The sequence below is a fragment of the Takifugu flavidus genome, chromosome 13 (genome assembly GCF_003711565.1).
Source record: "Takifugu flavidus isolate HTHZ2018 chromosome 13, ASM371156v2, whole genome shotgun sequence".
Classification (NCBI taxonomy): domain Eukaryota; kingdom Metazoa; phylum Chordata; class Actinopteri; order Tetraodontiformes; family Tetraodontidae; genus Takifugu; species Takifugu flavidus.
In genome coordinates, this window is record NC_079532.1 from 3,544,299 (window position 1) to 3,568,978 (window position 24,680).

Below are 24,680 nucleotides of genomic sequence, written 5' to 3' on the forward strand. Positions count from 1 at the left end.
TTTGTTCCATTGTTCAGGCTCCTGCATCACCTGGTTATTTGTCAGGAATGTTAAACTGACCACAGTTGTCTCTGTCAGACAACAACCTCAGTGTTGGTGATGAGACTCAGGCCCAAAGAATGATGATGGAGGCAATCTGGGAAACAGCCTGAACCATTATTTCTGCAGGACCCAACATTTAGGATTTTAAGAGTCAGTATTAACACACTCAGTTTGTCATGATGATTGGAGACAGTTTAAAACTTTCTAGGCTGCACCAAAATGCACTTGTTTATAATCCTGCACATTGCAAGTGTGGTGTCTGAAGAATGTGTATTGATCCCTAGCAGATCCTGACTTTGACCTCTGAGGATCTTAGCTTCAGAGATCTTATCAGCCATCCTGGCACCATCTCAACATGTTCCATTTGTGTCCTGTCACCTATGTTTTTCTGGGCTCGTGATTTAATGTCTTGTTAATCTGCCAAGGGGAATGGCTGTGAAGGAGTACAGGGGTCCACAGGCTCTTGGGCTCTCAGACTGGACTCTATACCATTTGGTTGGTTATATTGTGTCATGAGGTCACAAGAAAGGATTGTGTTGACCATAAATAAGGGTCTACTGAACAAAGCACTTTGGAGATCTTCACCATCAGGACCACAAAATCCTCCCTCGGGCAAGCTGCAGCGTCCGATTGATACCCGACTGTTCTCTCCAATAAACATCTCTTAAAACCAAGTCGGTGTATACGAAGATTCCTTCTTCATCAGCACCTCTCGACCACCACCAGAAGAAATTTACCACACAAGTTTTTACTATTTTTTTTAGGTCTGCCATGTGTTTTAATGACAGTCTGATGCTTTTCATTGTCTATTTCCAACTAGGCCAATTGTGACGCACGTTTCAACAACTTAGCACCATGATTGTTCAAGAATCTCAAAATCAACGGCTCCCGGTGGATGTTGCTGCAGCTCAAAACACTGGCCGACCGATCCGATCCACATTACCCAGCGCCAATTGCGACGTTCCTGCAGGCATTTGCACTCCTAACATGCCAGAGTACACTGAGACAGACTATCTTCTCCCAGTCGCACTCTATGGTATATCGAGGCCCAGAAGAACTGCGAGAACTGCGGATGAAGGACCACCTGCGGAGACGGTCTGCTCCATGCTGGTTCAGATTTTGGTGCCATTTCTCCTGGCTGGGCTCGGCACAGTGTTTGCTGGGCTGCTGCTGGAAGTGCTTCAGGTGAGATAAAGAAAAGGATGCTGATGGGTCAGAAGGATGACAATGAGACAGACAGGATGGAAGTGTAATCATCTTCTTGTTCTTCTTCTGCATTGTGTTTTCATGGTAGACCTGGGATGTTTTCCAAGAGATCGCAGCGCTCCTCATCCTGGTCCCGGCATTATTAGGCATGAAAGGGAACCTGGAAATGACCCTGGCCTCCAGGCTCTCGACTGCTGTGAGCCTCCTTTTACCACCTTAATGTCTGAAGATGCTCTGTTGGAGTCTTCAAAAAAAAAAAAAAAAAAAAAAAAAAATATATATATCAGGCAGGCCCAGGCAACCAGACATGATTCTCCATGAACGGATTAAACAATTTCACTACAAAATGATGTCACATATCATAAGTTAGATTTAAGTTAGAATTTCTTGGGCAAATTATTTGACTGAGCCATTAACAAATATGTTTTTAGGTGAATGCAGGAACATTTCAATCCGTCGGGGAAAAGTGGAAGTTGATCATCGGTAATCTGGCAGTCAAGCAGGTACATTTTTACATTGGCAAAATTACAAGCAAAATTCAGTTAAAAAAGAAAGAAAGAAAAGAATTGTTGCTTTTTCCATCTTTGTTGCAACAAGTTTGTTAACATTAATGCATATTTCTTCCTAAAAGAGTGTAAGCATACCCCGGGATGGGGGTATCAGGGGGGTGATTTTTATCAATGTTGAATGGTCAACCAGTGAATTTATGACCTTATGGTCATAACTCCCTTGGATCCAAAATCATTTTGACAGAAGTTGTAGACTTGTGCTCTCTCTCCTGTTACAGTTACAAGCCACGATGCTCAGCCTGTTAGCCTGTGTGCTGTCAACTGTCTTCGGCTGGACCACAGAGGGAAAAATGGCCTTCAAGCATGTAGTGATCCTGTGTTCAGCTTGTATCTCCTCGTCTTTCCTGGCTTCTCTGATTCAAGGTACTAAAACCTGAGAGGGGACAAGTGAATGTCACATTTAAATACCGGTACATTTCAGCATTATTGGACACAACTATTCTCCTAATGGTTCGATCCTCTTGGGATTTTGTTTCATTTAAGAAATTTTACATATATTACTGAGCTGCTATCTGTTATGTTGTGAATCTTCTCCTGGTGGTTGCCGAGATGTGTTGATGAGGAAGGAAACTTCGCAGACACCGACTTGGTTATCAAAGATGTTTATTGGAGAGAACAGTCAGGCATCAATCGGACGCTGCAGCATGCCCGAGGGAGGTCTCGAGGTCCCGATGGTGAAGAACTCCGGGGAGTCTACCTCGATACTTCTTATAGAGTCCAGTAAACACATTCTTTTCTGATGACCTCACGCTATACCGTATGGTCAACTCAATGGTGTGTTGTTCAGTTATGACCAAAAAAGGGAATAGTGGAGATGCTTCATGATATACATCCTCCTAGTGAGAGCCACCAGGGGCCCACAGGTTCCTGTAGAAGGAAGAAGGACACCGGACACACATGTGGAGGATGTCCTGATATTGTGCTTAGGTTGGCAGTTAAACACATTACGGCCTTACAAACGTAAAGCCTGCATAGAACGGGTCAGATACTACAGTTACATATGCTGACCTACTGCAGAAACAGTCATGGAATGAAAATAGTGCAAAAAGGATTTTTTTTAAATGTATTTGGATCAACTGAAATAACAGTCCATGTAGCATGGTCTCATGGTCTTTGGCAAATAACAATTCATCAACACATTTACAACACCTTATTTGAGAGTCACCAGAATGCTGTTATGTAGTGTGTTTTATATCTCTCCAGGTGTCATCATGGTGGGATTTGTCTTTGGATCCAAACGTTTTGGCTTCAACCCTGACAACATGGCCACGCCAATGGCAGCCAGCTTTGGGGATCTCCTCACTCTCGCCTTGCTGGCTGGCTGCAGTTTTTTTTCTTACTCCAACATAGGTAATAATGATGAAGACTGTCACATCAAACTCTCTCTCAAAAAAAAAAAATATATTTTTTTTTTTAAAAAGGAAATTAAAACAATTATAGGGTAATGAACAACAATAACCCTTCATTCCTAAGTGAAGTCATTTCCATATGAACATTCTTCAAATGAAAAGATGAACATATATAGAAACAAAAATTGAAGGGGCAAACTATAATCTCACTTAAGGAATCAAACTGGCTCTGTGGTGGCTGTAAACAAAGATTCAAGGAAAGGTTTTGGAGCCTTTTAATTATTTTGCCCTGGCTATGTGAGGCTGTTTTAAGGTTCCCACGTCTCTTCTCTAATCTCAACCAAATGCTTCTCTCTGCCTTTGGCTACAACATAGTAGCAAGATTTTGGCAAAAACGTGCAGTTTTGTTACATATCAACTGGTCAGGAAATTGTGTCCTGGAACAGGTTGGACCATCTGTTTCACTCCAGCCATCAGAGTGCATATCTGGCATTGTGCAGCATCTCATGTTGACACACAAGAAAGAGAATCACAAGAGGGTCACCTGAGCTGACCTCCTCAGCAGCTGCACAGTTGCATCTAACTCCCCTGTAAATACTCTCATTTCTGCCAGTTTTAACTGATTGTGAAGCAGAGTTCACAACCGAAGGAGCATCAGTTCACAAAAGTGATGATCTTATTTCTTCTGCAGATTCCTATCCTTCGGTGTTGTACCTGGTGGCGCTCTTCTGTTTGTGTCTGGTTCCTCTTTGGGTGGTCATTGCTTCAAAACATCCAGCCAGTCAGGCTCTACTCCACACTGGTTGGACACCAATCATCATAGCTCTGGTTATCAGCAGGTGCTGACTTCACTGACAGGGATTAAGATATAGGGTTAAAAATGTAAATTATATTACCTTATAATAAATTGGATTGTTAGGATTTTCCCTCTCGGCTACCAACACCACTACTAATAATGATGATTATGTTGATTTTAATCCTATCTGGTTTACCCAAACTATCATTAAACCTGTTGATATGACTGATATAAAAATCTGCTAAACGATTGTTATTAGAACACTGGCTAAAATGTTTCAGTCCATTTATCAGATTTCTGGAGCACACCAGATAATGATTGGATTTTAATGTTTATGTAAACAGGCCCAGTCGTTCTAGTTGGGCAGGTAAACCTGAGCATCTAAAAATGTATTTTTGTTTGTGTTCCATTAAGTATTGGAGGAGTCATTCTGGAGAGGACTGTGTCAGATCCAAACCTGGCAGGAATCATAGTTTATGCTCCAATCATTAATGGTGAGTCCTTTTAAGAGTTCCAAATTTATTAGAGTCTTTTCTTTAGAATGTACCAAACCTTTTAATCTAAAATTCAGCCAAATGTCATATAAAGAAGAATGAAATCTCCCCGTCAAGTTGGCGAGCCAGCCAGAAGCTTAGAAGAGTCAAGTCCAAAAAGTTTATTCTCAAAACAGAGATGCGGTACAACAGAGAAAAACGTGAGCATTCCTGAGGGAGTTGCAAGGAAGAGCTCTTTCCCATCATTAATTTTTATTGGTGCCAGGGATGCTTCTCTTTGGTTTTTTAAACATAACAGGTGCAGACTTCGTTAGTTCTTCCGTAACAGTCACCTCCTGGCATTAATGGCTTCATACAGTGTTTTATGTTCATTGTTATCACATCTCATACATCATTGAGACAGTTGTGTACAGATAAGTCTTCATCAATCACTCATTATGACATTTGCCAGATCATCATTAGAGCAGAGACTTTCGTTATCCCGTAGACTTCATGTCTCAAGGTCTTCTCTTAATATAACACAGCTAATTAAAAAATAACATAACCTTTCTAAGCCAAGGAAATAATATACTACACCTGTTAGGCAGCAATGCAGGAAGATTTAGTCCAACTTGATGAAGACAGCCTTGCTCAGGGTTGAACATAATCTTGTATTAAGTTTCTTGCAGCAAAGAGCACTGTCAATGAAGCACGCAGGTTGACAAAGTTGTCTGAGTTTCAAAGGGCCATCAGACAGCTGATATTTTACACATCCATTCCCACCCTTATGATATATTAGGCATGTTTCAGTGTCCGAGAATCACGATGTTGTCCTCTTTCACCTCAACTCCACATATCCTCTCATCTTCAGACAGGATGAGATTGGATTTTTTTTTTTTCTATTTAGGTATTGGTGGAAACCTTGTCTCCATCCAGTCGAGTCGTATTTCTACTGGATTACACCTGAATTATCTGCCTGGAGAAGTTCCTGCAGATAGAAGGAAGTGCTACAACCCTTGCTCCATTTTCTTTGGCTCAGGTAAAACACTCAGGCACACAAACACACTCCACCACGACCATCTAACACATAGCATTCTGTGACAGGATTAAATCATCGATCGGCTCAGATTCTGCTCCTCCTGGTGATCCCTGGCCAGTTGATTTTTTTATATTCTTCACACCTGATGAAGGGAGCCAAAACAATGCCAAGTTTTCTCTTGACAGCTGCCTTTTTGGCTGCCTCTGTAATTCAGGTGAGTGTGTTGTGGCTTTTCCTCTCTGTCTGATTACTTAATAAACTTACACTTTTCCTAAGTCAGAATGCCTATGCCAGTGCCAATGGGTTGAAGCAGAGTTGCCACGACGAAGTTGAATAATGAGTCAGGGTCAGCTGGTTTACGGTCCAATGATGGTTTATTTGTCATTTGACAATTCACCATGCATGAGAAGTAGCCCGGGTTAAGTCGGAAATCTAGCAAGAAATCTCCAGCTTTTATACAATTTGGAGCCTGGGTTTACTCCTCCCCGGGCTCCTCCTTCTATTTAGCCATTTTTCCCCGTTTTCCACCATTATGTACTTTTTGGTATTCTTATCAGAGGTTAGGTGTACTTTGCCATGTTTTTTTAAACAGACAATGTCCTTTAGCCATTCCCACTCCTTGGAAACCCCCACTTTCAGGCCATGAACAAACAAAGACCTCTTGGTTACTATCACAATCAGGCCTATTAGCACAAAGGTAAACATTGCAACCGTAAAGAAGGAAAATGTTAACATGGAAACTTAGTCTGGAAAGGCAAACATTGCAACTGTAAGGAAGGAAAACATTAACATGGAAATTTTCCTTTTACCCTTCACTACAAGTGATCCCCTTTAACCCTAAGAAATAAAAAAGCACCCAAAAGCATAAAAACAAACAAAAAAGTATCATCACACATGGCTTGTTAAGTCAGCTGGGTATTGTAGTCCAAAGAATGTTTGGCATTATTTGATTTAGGAGTTTCTCCCCTTTCATAAGACTATAAACATGGCGGCTGTCAGTGGTCACTTATTTCTTCTTTTGGCGACCTCGTGCAAAAATATTATTTTTTATCTGGGATTATTATGAGTGTGATTTTCATTAGATTTAGTATAATTTAAATGTTATTAGCTGCCTTACTGTGTCAGCCATGTTTGTCTTTCAGGTCTTTTCCCTCCTTTGTGTAGCTGACTGTATGGTCCACTGTCTTTGGCGGCGGGGTAAAGACCCAGATAGTTATTCGATACCCTATCTCACAGCCCTTGGAGACCTACTAGGGACTGCTCTCCTCTCTCTTGTTTTTCTCATCCTCTGGTGGGTTGGTGATCACGGAAGTCTATGAAGTAACACTCAAAACAACTATTAACTGATGTCGATGTACATATTTAGAAATATTCATTGCAGCTGGAAGCATCTGCTGTGGAAAATTCTGTCCAGTGAGAGTGAAATAAAGATGATTCAGATCAGAGAAACAATAATGTGAATATTTTTATTTGAGGTCTCAAAGACACTGGTCAGAGTGCAGAATGCAGAATTCAGCCTGGGTGAGAGTGCACTGAGGTACAGAAATCTTGGAGCTTTTATCCTCATCTTCTTGAATCACCTTGGTCTTTTCCCAGAACTGGCTAAACAATGGTACGATTTAGATGCAGTCAAACTGCAACAGATTGGTACATAGGCACACACTAAGCTACTGTAGTGTTTTTCCCTTAGCTTAAAAGATTTCTATTTTTGTTCAGCATAAAGACAAGTGGTTAGTGTAATTTGTCATATCAAGAATAGGGGCTCAAAATATGTAGATTATGTTTTAAGAGAGTTGTTTCAATGTAGATCTGGTTAATGTCTCCAGGAGCATCACCTGAAGTCATATGTATACATAACCGTCTCAATAATGTATGAAGTGTGATAGGGGTGTATACTGCATGACGTCATTTGCGTCTTGTAGTCCATCAATGTCAAAGTGTGATAGCTACAGAGACAAGAAGCCTGCACCTGTTTTTTGTTTTTTTTTTAAACAAAAAACAAAGGGAAGCACTCCCGACACTAATAGAAATGACAAATGGAAAAAAGGAGATTTGGTATATTTCTTCTGGTGATCGTAGAGATGTGCTGATGAAAAAGGAATCTTCGTAGACACCGACTTGGTTATGAGAAATGTTTATTGGAGAGAACAGTCAGGCATCAATCGAACACTGCAGATTGTCCGAGGAAGGTTTCGTGGTCCTGATGGTGAAGATCTCCGAAGTGCTTTGTTCGGTAGACCCTTATATATGGTTAAGTAAACACATTCCTTTCTTGTGACCCCTGCACTCCTGTGAGATGATGGTTTATTGATGATTCACAATTCACCATGCATGAGAAGTAGCCCGGGCTAAGTCTGAAAACTAGCAAGAAATCTCCAGCTTTTATACAATTTGGAGCCTGGGTTTACTCCTCCCCGGGCTCCTCCTTCTCATTATGCAATTTTTCCCGTTTTCCACCGTTAGCAGAGGCTAAATGTGCTTTTCCATATTTTTTTTTTTAAACAGGCAATCTCTTGCTTACGTGGACAACCTCTGAAACCCCCTGTATTATCAACATTTTTAGGCCTTTATCATCATTTTTCTGCCCAGTAAGCATAATAGAAAACTTTTACAATCATACAGGGGTTGATCAGCAAAATTGATTAGACATTTAGTCTGGATAATCATTGATCGCGGACACCAATCATCAGATGATCTCTTGACCTGCCTGACCATGCTTACACAGGCTTTTAGAAACCTTTACCTTTTACTACACCACCAATCGAAACATATATAGGAAAAATAGGCATAAGGGGTGATCCCCTACGCCCAGATTTCAAGGAATAAAAGAGAGACACAGACACAAATTTTTCAGTTCTTCCTTGGGATAGCTCACATTTCTTCTCTGTTGTCCCATCGCTGTTTTTGAGAATAAACGTTTTGAACTTGACTCTTGGAAGCTCCTGTGTTCATTTGGACTTGTGCATTTTTCTGATCACAAAGAGGAGGAAATCTTCCTGTCACTACATTCTGGAACGTAAAACCAATACATAATCAGGGGTCTTTCCCACAGATAACCAGAACCCCAGCTACATCTGGGGTTTTTTCCTCATGGTAACGAGGCACTATACTAGTTGCATTTACAACTATAATTTAGCTTTGAGTTAAGTTATAATTTTACTAGGACAATTAAGTAGTGGGTTTGATCTGGATAAAGGAATCATAATTACGTTATTGCCATCAATTTACATCAGCCTGGATTAAAGGATGAAGACAGTGCTTAAATCTCTTAATACTTACACATATTCTTCATCATCAGTCATGTGTAGCTTTAGCTAATCAGGTTCTTGACCAATGTAAGATTAAATCATCTGATAAGAACCAGATTTATACCTAACCATGTAGTAAGACTTGTCTTGTTGGATCGCAATACCTCTCGTGTGTCACTGCTAATCCGTGTGTTCTTTGAATGAAGACTTCAAGAAGAAAAATGCCAATTTCAAAATGTATTTAGCCATAGAACCAATTCAAGATACAAATATTACAGAGCTCCGGGCCAGTTCATAACCCTACAATAACAGGGTCCATTGCCAGGGCATGAAGTCTGACAACCTAACTATCCCTTGGCCCAGTCTTTTATAGAAACACAGATGCAAATAATCAATGCTCATACAGTCCAATCTAGTCCTTCCGCTTGGATGATCTTGTCCTCTTCTTCCAGTCCCATTTGATGTTGGTACAGTCCTTCTTCTCCATTGTCTTCCCAGATGGCCAGATCAAAGTTCACATTCTTCATGCAAATACGCTTATCAACACCACAATACTGTCCCGTTTAACAATGGGTGTTTCACACCTCCAGCCTGACTCCTGAGATCTAAACAACAATCCTATCAAAGGAATGTCTTTGATTTTTATTACACTTGCTAAAGATTCTACCATACCTAACTTCTAAAGTACTTCTAAGAGAAGACAGGAACATATGGTAGAACACATAGTAACAAGATAAAGACAATTCTCTTCAGTCTCCAAAAGACTTAAAAGGTCTTCCAATTTGTTCATACAAAGAACAAGTCTTTGTAAAAGACAGACATTGAGAGAGACATGAACAGGAGTGTATGCACACATGCATTGCTGTTGTTGTATCGCAATATTCTCGAGTGTGTCACTGCCGATCCGCGTGTTCTCTGAATGAAGACTCTAAGGAGAAAAATGCCAATTTCAAAATGTATTCCTTGTTCTCCGTTGTTTTTAACTGTTTCCCAGATAGCCAGCTCAAAGTTCACATTCTTCTTGCAGACAAACTTATCAACACCACTAAACTATGCTGCCTAGTTTTAAGATGGGTCGTTTAACAGTTTCAGCCTGACTGTTTCCACTGATTACACTTATCTAAACAACAGTCATGTCAAGGAAGGGTCAACTGACTGCTTAACTTTGCATTGACCTGCACTATTTCTTACTATTTATATATATGTCTTATTTTATTTATCTTATTCTAGTGTTGTCTTCTCTATGTTGAATGTTGCAGCGTCACACCAAGACAAATTCCTAGCTTGTGTAATACTGTGTACTACATGAACAATGGCAATACATCTGATCTGATTCTGAACTTTATTACACTTGCGAATGATTATATTATCCCTAACAATTAAACTAATTCTAACATAAAACAGAAACATATGCAAAAAACACAGAAAATTCTCTTCATTGATAGGGGGAGCAGAGACAGTTTTCTGTTTAAAAAGAAAGAAATGAGTATCCAGTCTTCCCAGCGGGGGTGGGAGCTGCTGATCGTGAAACAGCGCCTCCGTGTGTCCGCCTCAAGCTGCTCGGATGAGGACAGGAGACTCCGCCCTCTATGTGACGTCAAGTGATGACGTTTTCAAACGGGGCCAAAAAAGTTGTCTCACAGTTAACCGTGTGATCGAAGTCGGCGTGAGCCCAATGTCCCCCCCTCACGATGATCTGATGCGGATTACTAACCTTGTAGGAACGCTCCGGTTTTTCTCGGAGGTGATCGCTGGAGGTCGAGCGTGATTTAAAAGTAAGTCAGTTCGCTGTTAGAAAAAATGTAAACTTGGAATTCTGGTTTCGGCACGGTTAAATGCGAATTTAAGGAGGGAATGAACGATAACAAAACACCAAACCTTTTAAATTTATTGCCCTGTTTTTACTGCTGCTCTCGTTTTATTCAAGTTGGATCTAAGAACCCTATTGGCAGCATCTGCTTCCGTATAGTCGCCAATAGCGCTGTTTTTAGTCGTTTTTCTGTGATTTATCTAGTGACCTGTAAGAACGATATGCCACTTCGTTTCATGTTTGATAATTTACATTTATTGTTTAACCCCGTTAGAATTTTACAGTTGTGGTTTTATGCTTTAAGGGAAAATGGTAAATAATGTGATTACATTGGCAGAGCTGAATCTGCTTACTTGTGTGTGCGTGCTTGTGTGTCTGTCTGTGTGTGTGGGGGGTACCAGACGATTGTTGACAAACCAAAATCTTGAGAGCATTTTGCGCACACATCCGGCCTGCAGCTTCTCTCTGCAGCTTCTTCTTCTCTTTTTTTTTTTTTTTTTAAGCATGTTCAAAGTTTACACCACGCGCCTGGACGATGCTCTTGTGAGGGCTGAGATCTGTATTTTTCCTTAGCTCAAGAAAGGTTTAGTAATGTTTAAATAGCTTATTGGTATGTGAAGGATGTAAAATATCATACTTAAGGGGACCTGAAAATGTGAAATCATGTCCTGAAAGGTGCCTCCGTTTCTGGGGAAATCTGGTTGCAATCACTTGAGGCCGAGTTGTTTATATATTGGGAAACAACTGTCTTGATGTATGATGTGCATGAGAAGACACTAAAATGCCACATGCAGATCAGAGGGTGTTTGGGGGAGAATATCTACAACGACACTGACCCAAGGATGAAATTGTTGCTTTTAAAAAAAACAAAGAGATGTAACCGGACACCGATAACAATGAATCACTGGTGTAAGAAGAGACAAAGGGGAGGATACCACCATTCCAGACACCAATAGAAAGAGTTTATGATAAAATTATGTTAAAGTAATCCCCAATAAAAACAAAGGAAGTAGAGTTATATAAGCAAAATGGGGCGTGAAGGATGGTCCTCCAGAATTTAAGGTATAAAAGACAGACACAAGCGTAAAGTTTTAGTACTTAGGACTGCTCATTTTTCCTCTCTGTTATTTCATTTTTGTTTTTGTGAATAACCTTTTTGACTTGACTCCTCTAAGATCTTGTGCTCATTTTGGACTCAGACCATTTTTGATAATGAAGACGAGGAAAGTTCCATGTCAGTCTCCTCCAGGCAGGAAATGATAAATTCACTGCAGAAATGAGTAAAAGGAGGACAGGTAAAGAGCTGGTAAAGCATGAAGAAGAAAGCCCCAGGCAGAGCAATGGTGCTTGATATTACTTCTGAGTTATCAGTGACAGAATGACGCCGACCCCAGGTTTATGTAAGGTTGCCAGTTGTTTGAAAAGCAGGAGTGACTCGGGGGAGAGGAACCCCGGTCAGTGACAGCTTTTGTCACAGGGATTAATATTTAGCTGTTTTTGCTGACCAATGTTTTTAGAGTTATTTTGTTCTTATTAGTAATTCTTTTTTCCCCCATGAAGGTACATTTTTCTACACACTACTAGCAGAAATCCTCTTCCTTTTCAAACACATTGACTGTTTTGGCAACTATTTCTCAGAAAAAGTCCCAAGGCAGGGCACCACTTTTAAACATTCACTTTTACCTTTTCTACCTTGTGAGGGTGAAGTTTTAGTCACCTGTGCTGTTCGTCACTAGACTCAGATCAACCGCGCAAAAAACAGGAGGCCTTGCAATGGAGAGAAGAGCAGTTCAGGCTTCCTCTGTCTGCTCCGCTCGTCTGCTGCTTGCTCGCCTCTTTCATTGGTGCAAACAAAATAGTGATAACAACAATTCTTCTCACAACCTTTACTTTGAAACCCAGCAAATCCTAGTCTAGGGAAATTCTGTTGAACTGGTGGCTGTTGCAGCATTGTTGTGGTTGCAGCATTGTTGTGGTATATTTCTTCAGGTGTTGGTCAAGAGTTGTTGATGAGGAAGGAATCTTTGTATACACTGACTTGGTTATAAGAGATGTTTAGATTCAGATTCAGGTCCTTTATTGTCCCACACCTGGACATTTACAGTGCAACAACAGCAAGAGCACGCAGAGAAAAATAAGAGAGTAGAATAGAATAGAATTTGGAATATACAAAGAGGATGTATATTTACAATAATCCAGGTAAATGGAGATTTCTTGCTAGTTTTCAGACTTAGCCCGGGCTACTTCTCATGCATGGTGAATTGTGAATCATCAATAAACCATCATTGGACCGTGAACCAGCTGACCCTGACTCATCATTCGACTTTGTTGCGGTAACTCTACATCAACCCATTGGCACTGGCATAGGTATTCTAACTTAAGAAAAGTGTAAGTTTGTTAAAGTAATTAGACATAGAGTAAAAACCACAACACTAGTGTAGTGGCTTTTCCTCTCTGTCTGATTACTGAACTATGTTACACTTTTCTTAATTCTTATTACCTATGCCAGCATGCAGAGAGATCTCTGCCTATGCACAGTTGTGATCTTGTATAGCTGAAGGCCCGCCTCCAAGGCATAGACACAGGACGTCTTCACAGCGTGTGTTCGGTGCCTGCACAGCATGTGTTCTTGCTGGCGCCAGAAGTTGAATGACTGAGAACATCCCCCTCTCCAGTTGTTCGACGCAGGTCTCCGTTGAACACCAGGGGGCCGATGTTTCCCGTGAATGCATGAGGTGCGAAACAGGCTCATTTGCTCACCCAATCTCCACCACAACCTTCCTAATTTCCATTTCTTTTCCTTTCTTTTGCACTCAATTTGCATTACAAGAGGCACGGGCTCCAGATACTACATTAGCTTAATAGCATGTGATTTATGTTTCAAGTAAGTTTTAATCTGACAACAATGTGGTTGATGTATCCATGTGCACTCACCTGTCTCAGTGATAAGTGAAGAGTGTCCACCTATGTTGACGGTGCATGATGTGCACAAGCATTTGAGTCATGTACTGTCTATCAGTGTCATTCAATGATGACGGGGAACGTCAGCCTCAGCCTTAACCGGACAACAGTTCAAGCCCTGTGTGTGTGTGTGTGTGTGTGTGTGTGTGTGTGTGTGTGTGTGTGTGTGTGTGTGTGTATAAAGTTTTCGCTTATGACTCCTCGTATATTCATCCTAAATAATCAACTTTAATCGTCATGATGTGGAAGTTTCCTTATCTTTGAGTTGCACTGAGTCCTGAAGAGAATTATGTTTACCTTGTTACCATGTGTTCTTTGTGTTTTTTGCATGTGTTTCTGTTTTCTGTTAGAAGTACTTTAGAAGTTAGAGATGGTAGAATCATTAGCAAGTGTACCCTTCCTTGACATGATTGTTGTTTAGACAGTTTAGACAGTTGTAATCCAGGAGGAAGTCAGGCTGAAGGTGTTAAACACCCATCATAAAACTGGACAGCAGAGTGGTGTTGATAAGCTCATCTGTGGGAAGAAGGTGAACTTTGATCTGGCCATTTGGGAAACAACGGAAAACATAGTATAGTGTCTTGGATGCTTCATTTTGGTACTTCAGGCCCTCAGGCCCAACATTTTCCGAGGTTATTCCATTTATAATGTTGGCAGAATGTCTTAGCCTTAGCTTAGCAAAATAGACCTCCTGTTCAGAAGGTACCTGTCTGCGTGGTGGTGCCAAAAAAAATACACAGAGTACCATAAGTTATTGAAGATTAAAAGGATCAATAAGAATTTATTGAAGGTCAAAAATACATTGTAGTTATGGTGAATTTCTTCTGATGGTAACCGAGATTTGTTGATGAGGAAGGAATCTTCTCAGACACCAACTTGGTTTGAAGAGATGTTTATTGCAGAGAAAAGTCAGGCATCAAAAGGATGCTGCAGCTTGTCCGTGGGAGTTCTCGTGGTCCTGATGGTGAAGATCTCCTCCAGACTTATTCCAGTAGCGCTCTTTTATACATCCAAGTAAACACATTCTTCTCTGATGGCTTCATAACACAGTCTAACCCACCAAATGATATAGAGTCCAATTATTACTAAAAGGGAGGAAGGAGAAGGAAGGAGGAAGGCATCCAACATGACCCTGTAAAACATAAATTCTCAGACATGAAACACCTGTGAGATAGTGCCAGATTGTCTGGAAAACAAGTCAAGGCCTTACAGATTTCTACGACCTTCACAGAATGGATACATAGCTGAAATACAAGTTGAATTCTTACAGAGTTGCAGAGAATAGATACATAGCTTCAGATACTACATATTATATTTCTTCTGGTGGTGCCCGAGAGGTGTTGATGAGGAAGGAATCTTCATATACAGTGTCAGTATATACTATACACTGACTTGATTATAAGAGATGTTTATTGGAGAGAGAGCAATCAGGTATCTATTGGACTCTGCAGTCTGTCCGAGGGAGGTTTCGTGGTCCAAATGATGAAGATCTCCGAAGTGCTTACCTCGATAACCCCTTCCTTTACAGTCAAGTAAACACATTCTTCTCTGATGACCTCATAACACAATAGCAAACCAAATGGCATAGAGTCCAGTTATTACCAAAAATGGAAGTAGCCTCATGGTATACATTCTCATGTGAAGAACAATCTGGGCCCAAGCATCCCTGCTTAGCAGCTCCTCTTACAGGAAAAACAAGACATCCATCACGAGCTTAAAGAAATGCAAACATCACAGGACATATGTGGAACATATCCTAATATGGCGCCAGGCTGGCTGTAAAACAAGCTGAGGCCTTACAGAGGTAAAGGCCTGCAGAGAATAGATACTGTGGTGAATTTCTTCACAGCAATTCCCCCCTTGGGGAATAACAAGGCATTCCATCACAAGCACAAGAAGACACTGGTGACAGGACACATATGGAACATGTTTGAGATGGTACCAGGATGGCTGAAAAAGAAGTTAAGATCTTCAGAGGTCAAGGCCTGCTGGGGATCAATACACATTCTTCAGAAACCACAACATGCTTAATATTAAAAAAACAGATATTGTGGTATCTCTTGTGTTTTGTGGAATTCTCCTATTTCATCTTTAATTTTCCTTAATTATTTCTTTAATTCTTCTCTTTAATTTCTCTTTAATTATTTCTCTCTAAGGGATAAAATGGTTTCATTGACTAAAAAGCCAAGACGTACCTGGTAGGTAGGCCAGTTTAATGAGCGCTGTCACTTTAAGTAGTGTCTGCACTTTGTGCCCATATCACTGCTTCTGACTTGTTGAAAAGGAAGCGGGAGATTTCAGTTGTATAAGCGACCTGGCAACATTCTTACCCGGTGTCCGGCTGCTTGGTGAGTTTTATTGGGTTTCTTACTTTTCTGGTGGCTTTGTCATCTGCTGTCATGTAGGCTACTGCTGTGCTGTTGAGTCTACTTGGTAAAGCTAATGATAAGTTCTGGATAAGTCTTGGGTTTGTTTGGTATACTTGTAGAACTGTCATTGTCTCCATGCTCCTAAACTTAAATATTGATATTGTGATGTTGTTAATGGATATGGATTTGGTGTTTGACTGTCTTTCTGAAGCTTTAAATGTTTGTTCAGATTGCATTTTCCCATGCTTTGGAATGTTTGATTGTTTGACCGGCTTGTAGCAAGGACGTCTACTTACTGGTTTGCCTAGTGGTTTCTGGGCGCTGTAGTCCAGCTGTATTTCCTTTGGAGAGACAGAGGCTATTGGGACTGCTGCTGGGCTATATCAGATTTGCCTTTGAGACATACATAAATGCTTGGGATTTGCTACTTTGAATGTTATTAATGTGTTTCAAGATTTCATTTGCTGCTGATATTTGATGTTTGATATTTGAATATAATATGTGTGAAGTATTTAAAATGCATTTTTTCACTGACATCATGCTATTGAACTTTTATGCCCTATCAGGATACAAAATGAATTAGTCGTATTTTAAAACATCTGGTGTAATGCTGTTTAATATTGCAATGTGTATGTAAATCTGGAAAGTTAATTGTTTAACTTCAATGTCAGAGTTTTGGTTATTGGATGTTTTCAAGTCTTTTTTGAGAGTTCAGATTTCACGGCAATTTTTTTTCAGGACCTTATTCACCACTTCCAAATGATGTCTGGATGGAATTCAAATCCACTTTTGACAAGATTACTTCAAGAAGAAATCACTAAAGACATCACTAAAGACGCCATGGGCATGGAATCTCCTCGGACCTACGTTAATGGAGGCAGACCGCCAGTTACCTTTCATTACACGGGAGCTGTTTCTCTCTTGCCAGCTGCTGAAAATACTAGCAGTTGTAATTATTACCAGTTGCAAAATAGCAGTCAGCAAAGTTCTTTGGTGCAAAACCCTAATGGACTTCAAGTCATCAATGAAAGCAATTTTTACCCGGATTCTCAATTCATAAATTCCCGTCCGCCTCATTCTTATGTACAAAAACCGAATGCTGACTCCTTGCAGCAAAGTGGGCCAGTGCACCTGAACCCCCACGGTGTGGTACAGCAGACACCGACACAATACCACTCAAGCAATGTTACGATGCACAACCGTGACGTGAACATTTTACGTACTGGTGACACAAGCATGACAGCTCTGATGTCTGGTGCACCAACAACTACCTCGCTTTCTCAGCAACAGAGGGTTGACACGTGCCACAATAGGTCTTCCCTTACACACAACAATCAAAATGTTTACAGTCACTGTAACAGGGGAAATGAAAACTGGCAACAAATTTATTATTCCCAAAGAATCCAAAGCTACATCAACAAATTGCAGAAGCACAGAAGAGATGGCCATTGTAAGATCAGGCAAAGCCAACAGGGCGTGCCGGTTTCTCACCAGGGTCAGAGAACTCAACAGCACCCACCCCCACCATACACCACGTCCCATTCAAAAGAAGCCATCAAGCAGCATGACAGGGAGAAGATCCTTTTAGGAATGACAGAGGATCGAAGAAGTTCCTATCCAATAAATCAAGTCGACTGTTCTCCAACTAACAATACCTCACTGTACAGAGGAGTGCAGTCAAAAATGAACCAGCCCATGGAAACAAACACCTCGAATGCAGGTCAACCTTCAATGTATATTCCTGTACAATCATTAACTGAATCCATCCCTGTCATTACACTGAAGCAGAACATGGCACTTTCATCAGAGAATGGCTCTTATGTTCGACTCAACTTGCTCGTGGTTGATCAAAACAATTCATCGCCACACTCTTCCGCTCTGGACACTCTTCCATCAGCCACGGAAGACACCTGCTCTCTCAGCACGCCTCCTGGCTGCACAAATTCAAGAGCCATCGCCGTTGTGCAGCCGCTGTCTCAAAGCTGTCAGGTCTTCAGCGAGCAGCAAGCTGTTGAAGCTGTCAGTGATAAATCAGGAGCCACCACTTCTTGTAATTCCCCCGCAGAAGTCGTAGATAAAGCAGCATGTACACAAGAATTCAACTCCAGACCTGTGGATAAGATGTTCGAGGACCAGAGTGATGCACAAAAGTCTCCACCGTCTGTGTCCAGAAGCCAAAGTTGTGAGTCTTCAGATGATCCGAAGAGCTCCATTTCAGAGATTTCCTCAGGTCTGACAGTCTCCTGGACAATTAAAGAGCTACAGCAATTAATACAGGTTGAAGAAGATGCTCAAAAAAGGTCTCGTGATTGGCCAGTTGATTGTTTTTTTAAAGTGCAGCAACTTTTTTTAGACAATTTCAGAACGCGGCCAGCAATTGATGATTTGTTACGTTTTGTTGCAGAGTGTCAAATGTTCTTGCAAAAACATAAAAAGACAGACTTTGTAGTAACACAGTTCAAGCCAGGCTTTGAAAACCAACATGAACACTATCACATCCTCAAAGATAATGACCTGTATTCAGAAACGCCCTACAGATCCTGCTGGTTGAACAATAACCTCCAGCTGGATGATATCCATAAAGAGTTTGATCTTCCATCATGTCTGAGGGGCACTGGCCTCAACAGCCAGGTGGATCTCCTCGCCACAGCCAGTGGTGCCCCTGGTCAAAAGTTCAGTGAAGCTTCTGAGGAAGACTTGCCACAGACTGAACCCAAACCGGTAGAATCTGATGTGAAAACGCAGGTGGAACCCAAGCAAGCAACGTCTCATGTGGGGAGGCAGGTGAAACCCAAACTGATAAAATTTCATGTGTGGAAGCCGCTGAAACCCAAAGTGATGGAATGTAATGCGGGGAGGAAGGTGAAACCCAAACTGGTAGAATGTGATGTGGGGAGGAAGGTGAAACCCAAAGTGATGGAATATGATGTGGGGACACAGGCAAAGCCCAAACTGGCGGCATCTGACGTGGAGACGCAGCCCTGCTCTGTTGAATCTAGTCCGATTCAGGCTCCTTCTCCTGACAACACACAAGCTAGTGATTCAGATGACCCCTTCCTCTCATTTGAAATCCAGGTTTTGCCTCCAGAAGAAGCTAAATTGATCTATGAGCAGACAGAAAGTCCAGAGCACCACAGTGACGTTGCAAGCATTGAGAATCAGGAATGGGATCATGAGCCAGTGGAAGACGCCTGTACTTCCGTGGCGAGAGAAAGTCCTGACATCAGTGATCTATTCAATGAGACAGACGACACCCCAGACTCTCCGATAGAAGAGGTTTGTTGCCTTTCGAGGCTGGTGGGAAACATAGTCGAATCAGACCTGCCTTTACAAAAATGTCAGTGCGGCTCTAAGCAATCGGTCGAAGCCGTCATCGACCTAACTAAAGATGACACCAGTCATGATTCCGACACTGAAACAATGAAAAGTTCAGAAAAATGTAATTGTGAAGTGATCATTTTAATAGAAAACAAAGAAGACAATCCCTGCAGCACCGATGCTGATATTTCTTTGGACCCTGAAATGGACATCAACACCATTGCTGATTCAGTGAGCATCCAGTCAGTTAGCTCCGCTGGTCTTGACAGTGACGTCGAGGTATCCAGCCCCATATCGGAAGGTGAAGAGAACAAATTCTCTGATGTATCATCAGACTCATCTGTGGAAACTGAAGAACAAACTCGAGTCTGTACAACTGAACCCCGGCACAACTGCACCACTGGCAACAGTGAAAATGAATGTAAGTCGGAGAGACACGCTGTTTCCCTTATAAAGTCAAGCTTATCCAACCTCCCCGCTGAGGCAGAGGTTGCAGTGGATCCAGCTCGGAGGAAACAATTAAAGAACCAGAAAGCTGCACAGCTGGTGCTGTACGGATCAGTACAACAGGCGCCTGTAAATACTGGCCAAAGAGAAAGACACTTTTCACCTGATGGCAGTGTGTGTGCAATTTCAAAGCCTCCAGATGTTATCTCTGTGCCCCTCCGTTCTTTGAAGAGGCACTTAGAAGACCCTCTTCCAGTTCAGGAACAATCAGCCAAACACAGGATTTTCGAAATTTGGAGGAAGAGTTTTCCAGTAACCCCACTGAAACAATCGACAAAAAACACACAGAAGCCTGCTTTATCAGCCGCGGCTAAAAAGAAGATGAAGGATTCTCCGGTGACGAAGATGAGGTTGAAGCTGCTGAAATCCAGCCTGAGACACAAAAATGTCTCCAAGCGCAGGAACCAACAGCATCAGTCCAGGTAAGTTATGCCATTCACACTTCAATGAAAGACAATTTTCATTATGCACCAGTTTATTGGACCATGCCAATAAAAACAAAAGATAAAGAATATAATATAAATGTGCTCTGTATGGAATGGTGGGGATTGGCTCTGGAAAAGGTAAAAAAAATATATATATAATTTTCAATTTGTATTATTCTCCTGTGTTGCAGGTGCGGCCCACTCGGAGACGTTTTGGAAACTACAAAAGCAATCAACAGTGACCTTCTTGGACACTCGTCCGGTTGAAATGTCAGACACATCTGGAACAGCATTAAAGCGACAGATTCATTTTATGAATGTAACATGTTGAATGTGAACGTCAGGGTTAACGAAGATTGACGCACCTTCTTAATTGCATTTCAAAATGTCTCAAAAATAAGCAGTGTGACTTTTTTCAGTTTACATTTCCTCCTCTCGTGGAGTCAGTTTGGTATGTGTACTTAAAGTTATGTATATATATATTTTTTATAACTATACTTTTTATACCAAGCTGAATGTTATGCTGTGCATATTTTCTACAATAAAAACATAAAAATATTGTTGAACATTTACTTCAGTTGAAAGAGGCTGCAGTTTAAACAGGACCCAGAGATGTTCAGATTGATGACATAAAGGTTATCGATAGATTGCCGGGTTTATGAACAAATTAAGAATAATAATCAACGTGATTCATCTAACATGTATTCTGGACTCAAACAAAAACTGCTGATGTCAACAAGAAAAGCCACACCAAGAGAACAAGATTGTAACGAAGCCCTTCCTAAACGGATGCTCCGCAGCAGTTATTTATTCTGATTTGCTGTGCAGATGAACAAGAAAGCATTTTTCACCAGACACACTGGCTCACTCTTTTTCTTGCAGACAAACACATTTTTTCAATGAGCTACCAAAATGCTGCATTTTATTTAAAGAATTGTGGATGGTAGAGCCAAACTCTGCTGCAGGTCAGTCCATAGTTCTCCTCCTTAACAGACTCGGGCAGCTCGTACTGTACCAGCGGGCGCAACAATCCACGGATGTCGTGGCTCTGGAACTGGGCTCTCCCCGGGTCCCCGATCAAGACCCTGGTACCGTGAGTTCTGTTTGAATAAAGAGATGTCTGTTTTTAAAAAAACCCTGTAGGGTACACCTGACCTCTGATAGGTATGTTAAATGGTACTTAAGGGTGGAAAATGAGTCAGGAAAGCTAACCAAATGGAGGAGTCCGGGGCGGAGTAGCCCCAGACTCCGAATAGTATAAAAGAGGGGTGATTCTTGTCAGACTTCAGACTTAGCCCGGGCTACTTCTCATGCATGGTGAATTGTGGATCGACAATAAACCATTGTTTGGATCGTGAACCAGCTGACCCTGACTCATCATTCGACTTTGTTGTGGTGTCCCCGCACCTCAATTCATTGGCACTGGCATAAGTATATTGACTTAATGTAAACATAAAGTATTAGAGTGTATTAGTGTGTATTAGTGTAGGGGAAATCCACGACAGTGACAATAGTCAAACCTTGGAGAAAATGGATCTAGTAGCACAGCAAATGTTTAGACCTTCGTCACACCCATTCATAACACCTTTTAAATTAAGATTACAACATATGTAGAAAAGGTCCGAAAAAGATTGTTCCGTTCCTTAAATTCATGCTAGAGCAGTCTATCTTATAACGTTTAATTCATATACTGTATTTATGCAAATAATATTATGAAGCATATTTTGTCTCAGTTTATAAAAGTTTGCAACCTTAGAGGCATCTGGAAAAGCAAAAGCCTATAAGGGGAGGAAGGAATGACGCAACATCTTTCCTGGAATTAAAAGTGTTAGTTTATGTTTTTAATAGTTTATGTTTTAAGAGAGTTTTAATCTAATGAGGATCTGGTTAATGTCTCCATGAGTGTTAGCTGAAAGTATTGGTGTGGAGATTTCCTGGTCTTGTAGTGAAGGGTAAAAGGAAAGTTTCCATGTTAATGTTTTCCTTCTTTACAGTTGCAATGCCATTAGTGCCATTTAGTTCCCAGTTTCCAGACTAAATTTCCATGTTAATGTTTACCTTCGTGCTAATAGGCCTGATTGTGATGATAACCAAGAGGTCTTTGTCTGTTCATGGCCTGAAAGTGGGGGTTTCCAAAAAGTGGGAATGGCTAAAGGACATTGTCTGTTTAAAAAAACATGGGAAAGTACACCTAACCTCTGATAAGAATACTAAAAAGTACATAATGGTGGAAAACGGGGAAAAATGGCTAAATAGAAGGAGGAGCTAAATATAAAAGCTGGAGATTTCTTGCTAGTTTTCAGACTTAGCCTGGGCTACTTCTCATGCATGGTGAATTGTGAATCATCAATAAACCATCATTGGACCGTGAACCAGCTGACCCTGACTCATCATTCGACTTTGTTGCGGTAACTCTACATTAACCCATTGGCACTGGCATAGGCACTCTAACTTAAGAAAAGTGTAAGTTTGTTAAAGTAATTAGACATAGAGGAAAATCCACAACAGTCTTCATGATCAGAAAAATGTCCAAATGAGCAGAGGAGTCAAGTCCAAAACGTTTATTCTCAAAAACAAAGATGGAACAACAGAGAAGAAACATGAGCAATCCCAAGAGAGTTCCAAGGAAGAGCTGAAAACCTTATGTCTGTCTTCTTTCATGTCTCTTCTTTCCCACAATTCATTTCTATTGAATGCTTCTCCTTGTTTTGTTTTTTTAAATAACAGGTACAGGCCTCTTTAGTGTTTCTGTTACTATCAACCCTGGACAGTAATTGGTCAGCACATGGCGCTAAAGATTTCGTACAGTATTTGGTATTCACTGTTATCACACTTCATACATTATCGAGACAGTTGTGTACATTTATAACCTCAGCTGGCACTCATGTGACATTGGCCAGATCATCATCAGAGCAGAAACCCTAAACTTAGGGTTAAACTTAGAGTTACATGCAAGCATAAGCTGAAGTATTTTTAAGTGTAGGTGACATAGAAAAACTTTCACCTCATTAATCTGAACGGTCAGCATAGACTCCTTTTTCTTTGGTTTAGACTTGCCACAAGGTTCTGTTCAGTGATCGGTTGGCTGCTTAATCCCGGTTGCTGTTTACAAATTTTGAAAAAGAACAATCTTCTGGTACCCTGTGTTGCATTTTTGGACATGAATGCGCAGGTAGATGCTTTCTGAGCCGAAAGGCACCTCCTTCTTTCCCTGTGGTGAAATATCGTTAATTGCATTATTATGTTATTGCTATTCTAATAAAAGTAGAAGAGAGTAGTTTCGTATGTAATAAGAGAAGGATTAAAAGTGGGAAAATGGAGTGTTGGTCTGTGTGTCAGCATGTTTAGTAAGCAGGAGGACAAAACAATAATGTGTGATATCTGCTTAGGTTAGGCTGGTCAGGCCTGTGCGCCTCTGCGTATGCTGAGAATGAAGTCAAAGACGCCTCTGCACCCACATGGCCTTGGACATGTGTGATAGCGTGGTAAAAAAATGTGTCGTCAAAACATGAGCAATGTGACCCGTGTGAGAAGAATTATTGTTATTGTTGTTATTAGTATTATCTTTAAATGCTCTTGTATGTAGATTTTGAGTGTTTGAGGAATGTTGATAAGAAAAGAAGAACATGAGGGTGTTTCGTAAAGGTGCTGAAGTTGCTGACAACCAAGCTCAGCATCCAGATGTATCCTGTTGGTCAAGATTAGAGAAGTTTGTAAAGATGTCAGAAGACAATGAGTTACGAGATCCTGTTTAGACACCCATTCTGTTTGCACCAATAAAAGAGGTGAGCGAGCAGGAGATGAACGGAGTTGACAGAGGAAGCTTGAACTGCTGCTCGACTCTTGTTGTTTGCGTGGTTACTCTGAGTCTAGTGAACGAACAGCGCGGGTGATCAAAACTTCATCCTCACACCCGGCAAGGACAAACTCACCCCTGCCTGTGTGAGGGTAAGGCTGGATGTTGGAGTAGAGATGAAATTTTAGTCAGAGTAGGGGAATAAATAGAAGAAAAAACATTTATGCGGGAGGAAAAACCATATGGAACCGAGGTCAGGGCTCAGGCGGAACTGTATATATATGAGATTCCAAGTGCCCGCGTTGCCTTCTCCCAGCGCTGTTGATAAAGACATCTCCAGATAAGACTCTCGTCATTGTCCTTTGTTCATCTAATATGTAATAACTAATCAGTTTTGATCAACTGTGTAATTATAACTAGGCAGAAGTTGTTAAAATAGCAATCAGTTGCTGTTGTTAAATGAGCAAAGTTCTCTTCATCAATGTTAAAAACACTTGTCCTCCTTTGATCACACCAGTTCTATGGTGCTGAGCATTGCACTCACACAGCAGACCCCTTCTTGAAGTTCTCCCTGCATTTGTGCATCAGCATCATCCACTTGGATAAAGGAGATTCTTCATCCTCAGCATATTTTTTACATACATATGACTTTTCCACTGCATGATCAGATCAGTCGGACGCTGCAGTCTGGCCTAGGGAGGTTTCGTAGTCCAAATGGTGAAGATCTCTGAAGTGCTTACTTCGATAGCTCCTTCTTATACAGTCAAGTAAA

General features: G+C 41.1%; 2 protein-coding genes across 4 annotated transcripts; both read left to right on the top strand.

The window, feature by feature from the left end:
* Nucleotides 1-1,029: 1,029 nt before the first annotated feature.
* slc41a2a (solute carrier family 41 member 2a) lies at nucleotides 1,030-8,403 on the top strand. 3 transcript variants are annotated; one of them, XM_057052218.1, is made up of 11 exons: nucleotides 1,059-1,227; nucleotides 1,337-1,444; nucleotides 1,680-1,751; nucleotides 2,036-2,180; nucleotides 3,021-3,167; nucleotides 3,858-4,005; nucleotides 4,377-4,456; nucleotides 4,534-4,656; nucleotides 5,343-5,474; nucleotides 5,540-5,688; nucleotides 6,617-8,403. In XM_057052218.1, exons 1-11 carry the CDS (start codon nucleotides 1,147-1,149, stop codon nucleotides 6,791-6,793), a joined length of 1,362 nt encoding a protein of 453 aa, XP_056908198.1. In that variant the 5' UTR covers nucleotides 1,059-1,146; the 3' UTR covers nucleotides 6,794-8,403. The 3 variants fall into 3 exon arrangements, with proteins under 3 accessions (XP_056908199.1, XP_056908198.1, XP_056908200.1); XM_057052219.1 differs by lacking the exon at nucleotides 4,534-4,656 and having other exon boundaries at nucleotides 1,030-1,227; XM_057052220.1 differs by lacking the exon at nucleotides 1,059-1,227 and having other exon boundaries at nucleotides 1,376-1,444; nucleotides 2,011-2,180.
* Nucleotides 8,404-10,327: 1,924 nt separating this feature from the next.
* On the top strand, nucleotides 10,328-20,670 carry LOC130536348 (uncharacterized). The gene is made up of 3 exons (XM_057052217.1): nucleotides 10,328-10,497; nucleotides 16,601-20,109; nucleotides 20,304-20,670. The coding sequence occupies exons 2-3, from the start codon at nucleotides 16,622-16,624 to the stop codon at nucleotides 20,377-20,379; spliced, it is 3,564 nt and encodes a 1,187-aa protein (XP_056908197.1). The 5' UTR covers nucleotides 10,328-10,497; nucleotides 16,601-16,621; the 3' UTR covers nucleotides 20,380-20,670.
* Nucleotides 20,671-24,680: the final 4,010 nt, after the last annotated feature.

What these genes read in the sequence shown, in the direction of transcription:
- LOC130536348 (XM_057052217.1), top strand. Translation starts at nt 16,622, where the DNA reads ATGATGTCTGGATGGAATTCAAATCCACTTTTGACAAGATTACTTCAA. An exon ending in AACCAACAGCATCAGTCCAG is followed by an intron (nt 20,110 to 20,303) that starts GTAAGTTATGCC and finishes CCTGTGTTGCAG; the next exon opens with GTGCGGCCCACTCGGAGACG.
- slc41a2a (XM_057052218.1), top strand. Translation starts at nt 1,147, where the DNA reads ATGCTGGTTCAGATTTTGGTGCCATTTCTCCTGGCTGGGCTCGGCACA. An exon ending in TGCTGCTGGAAGTGCTTCAG is followed by an intron (nt 1,228 to 1,336) that starts GTGAGATAAAGA and finishes TTTTCATGGTAG; the next exon opens with ACCTGGGATGTTTTCCAAGA. An exon ending in CCTGGCTTCTCTGATTCAAG is followed by an intron (nt 2,181 to 3,020) that starts GTACTAAAACCT and finishes ATATCTCTCCAG; the next exon opens with GTGTCATCATGGTGGGATTT.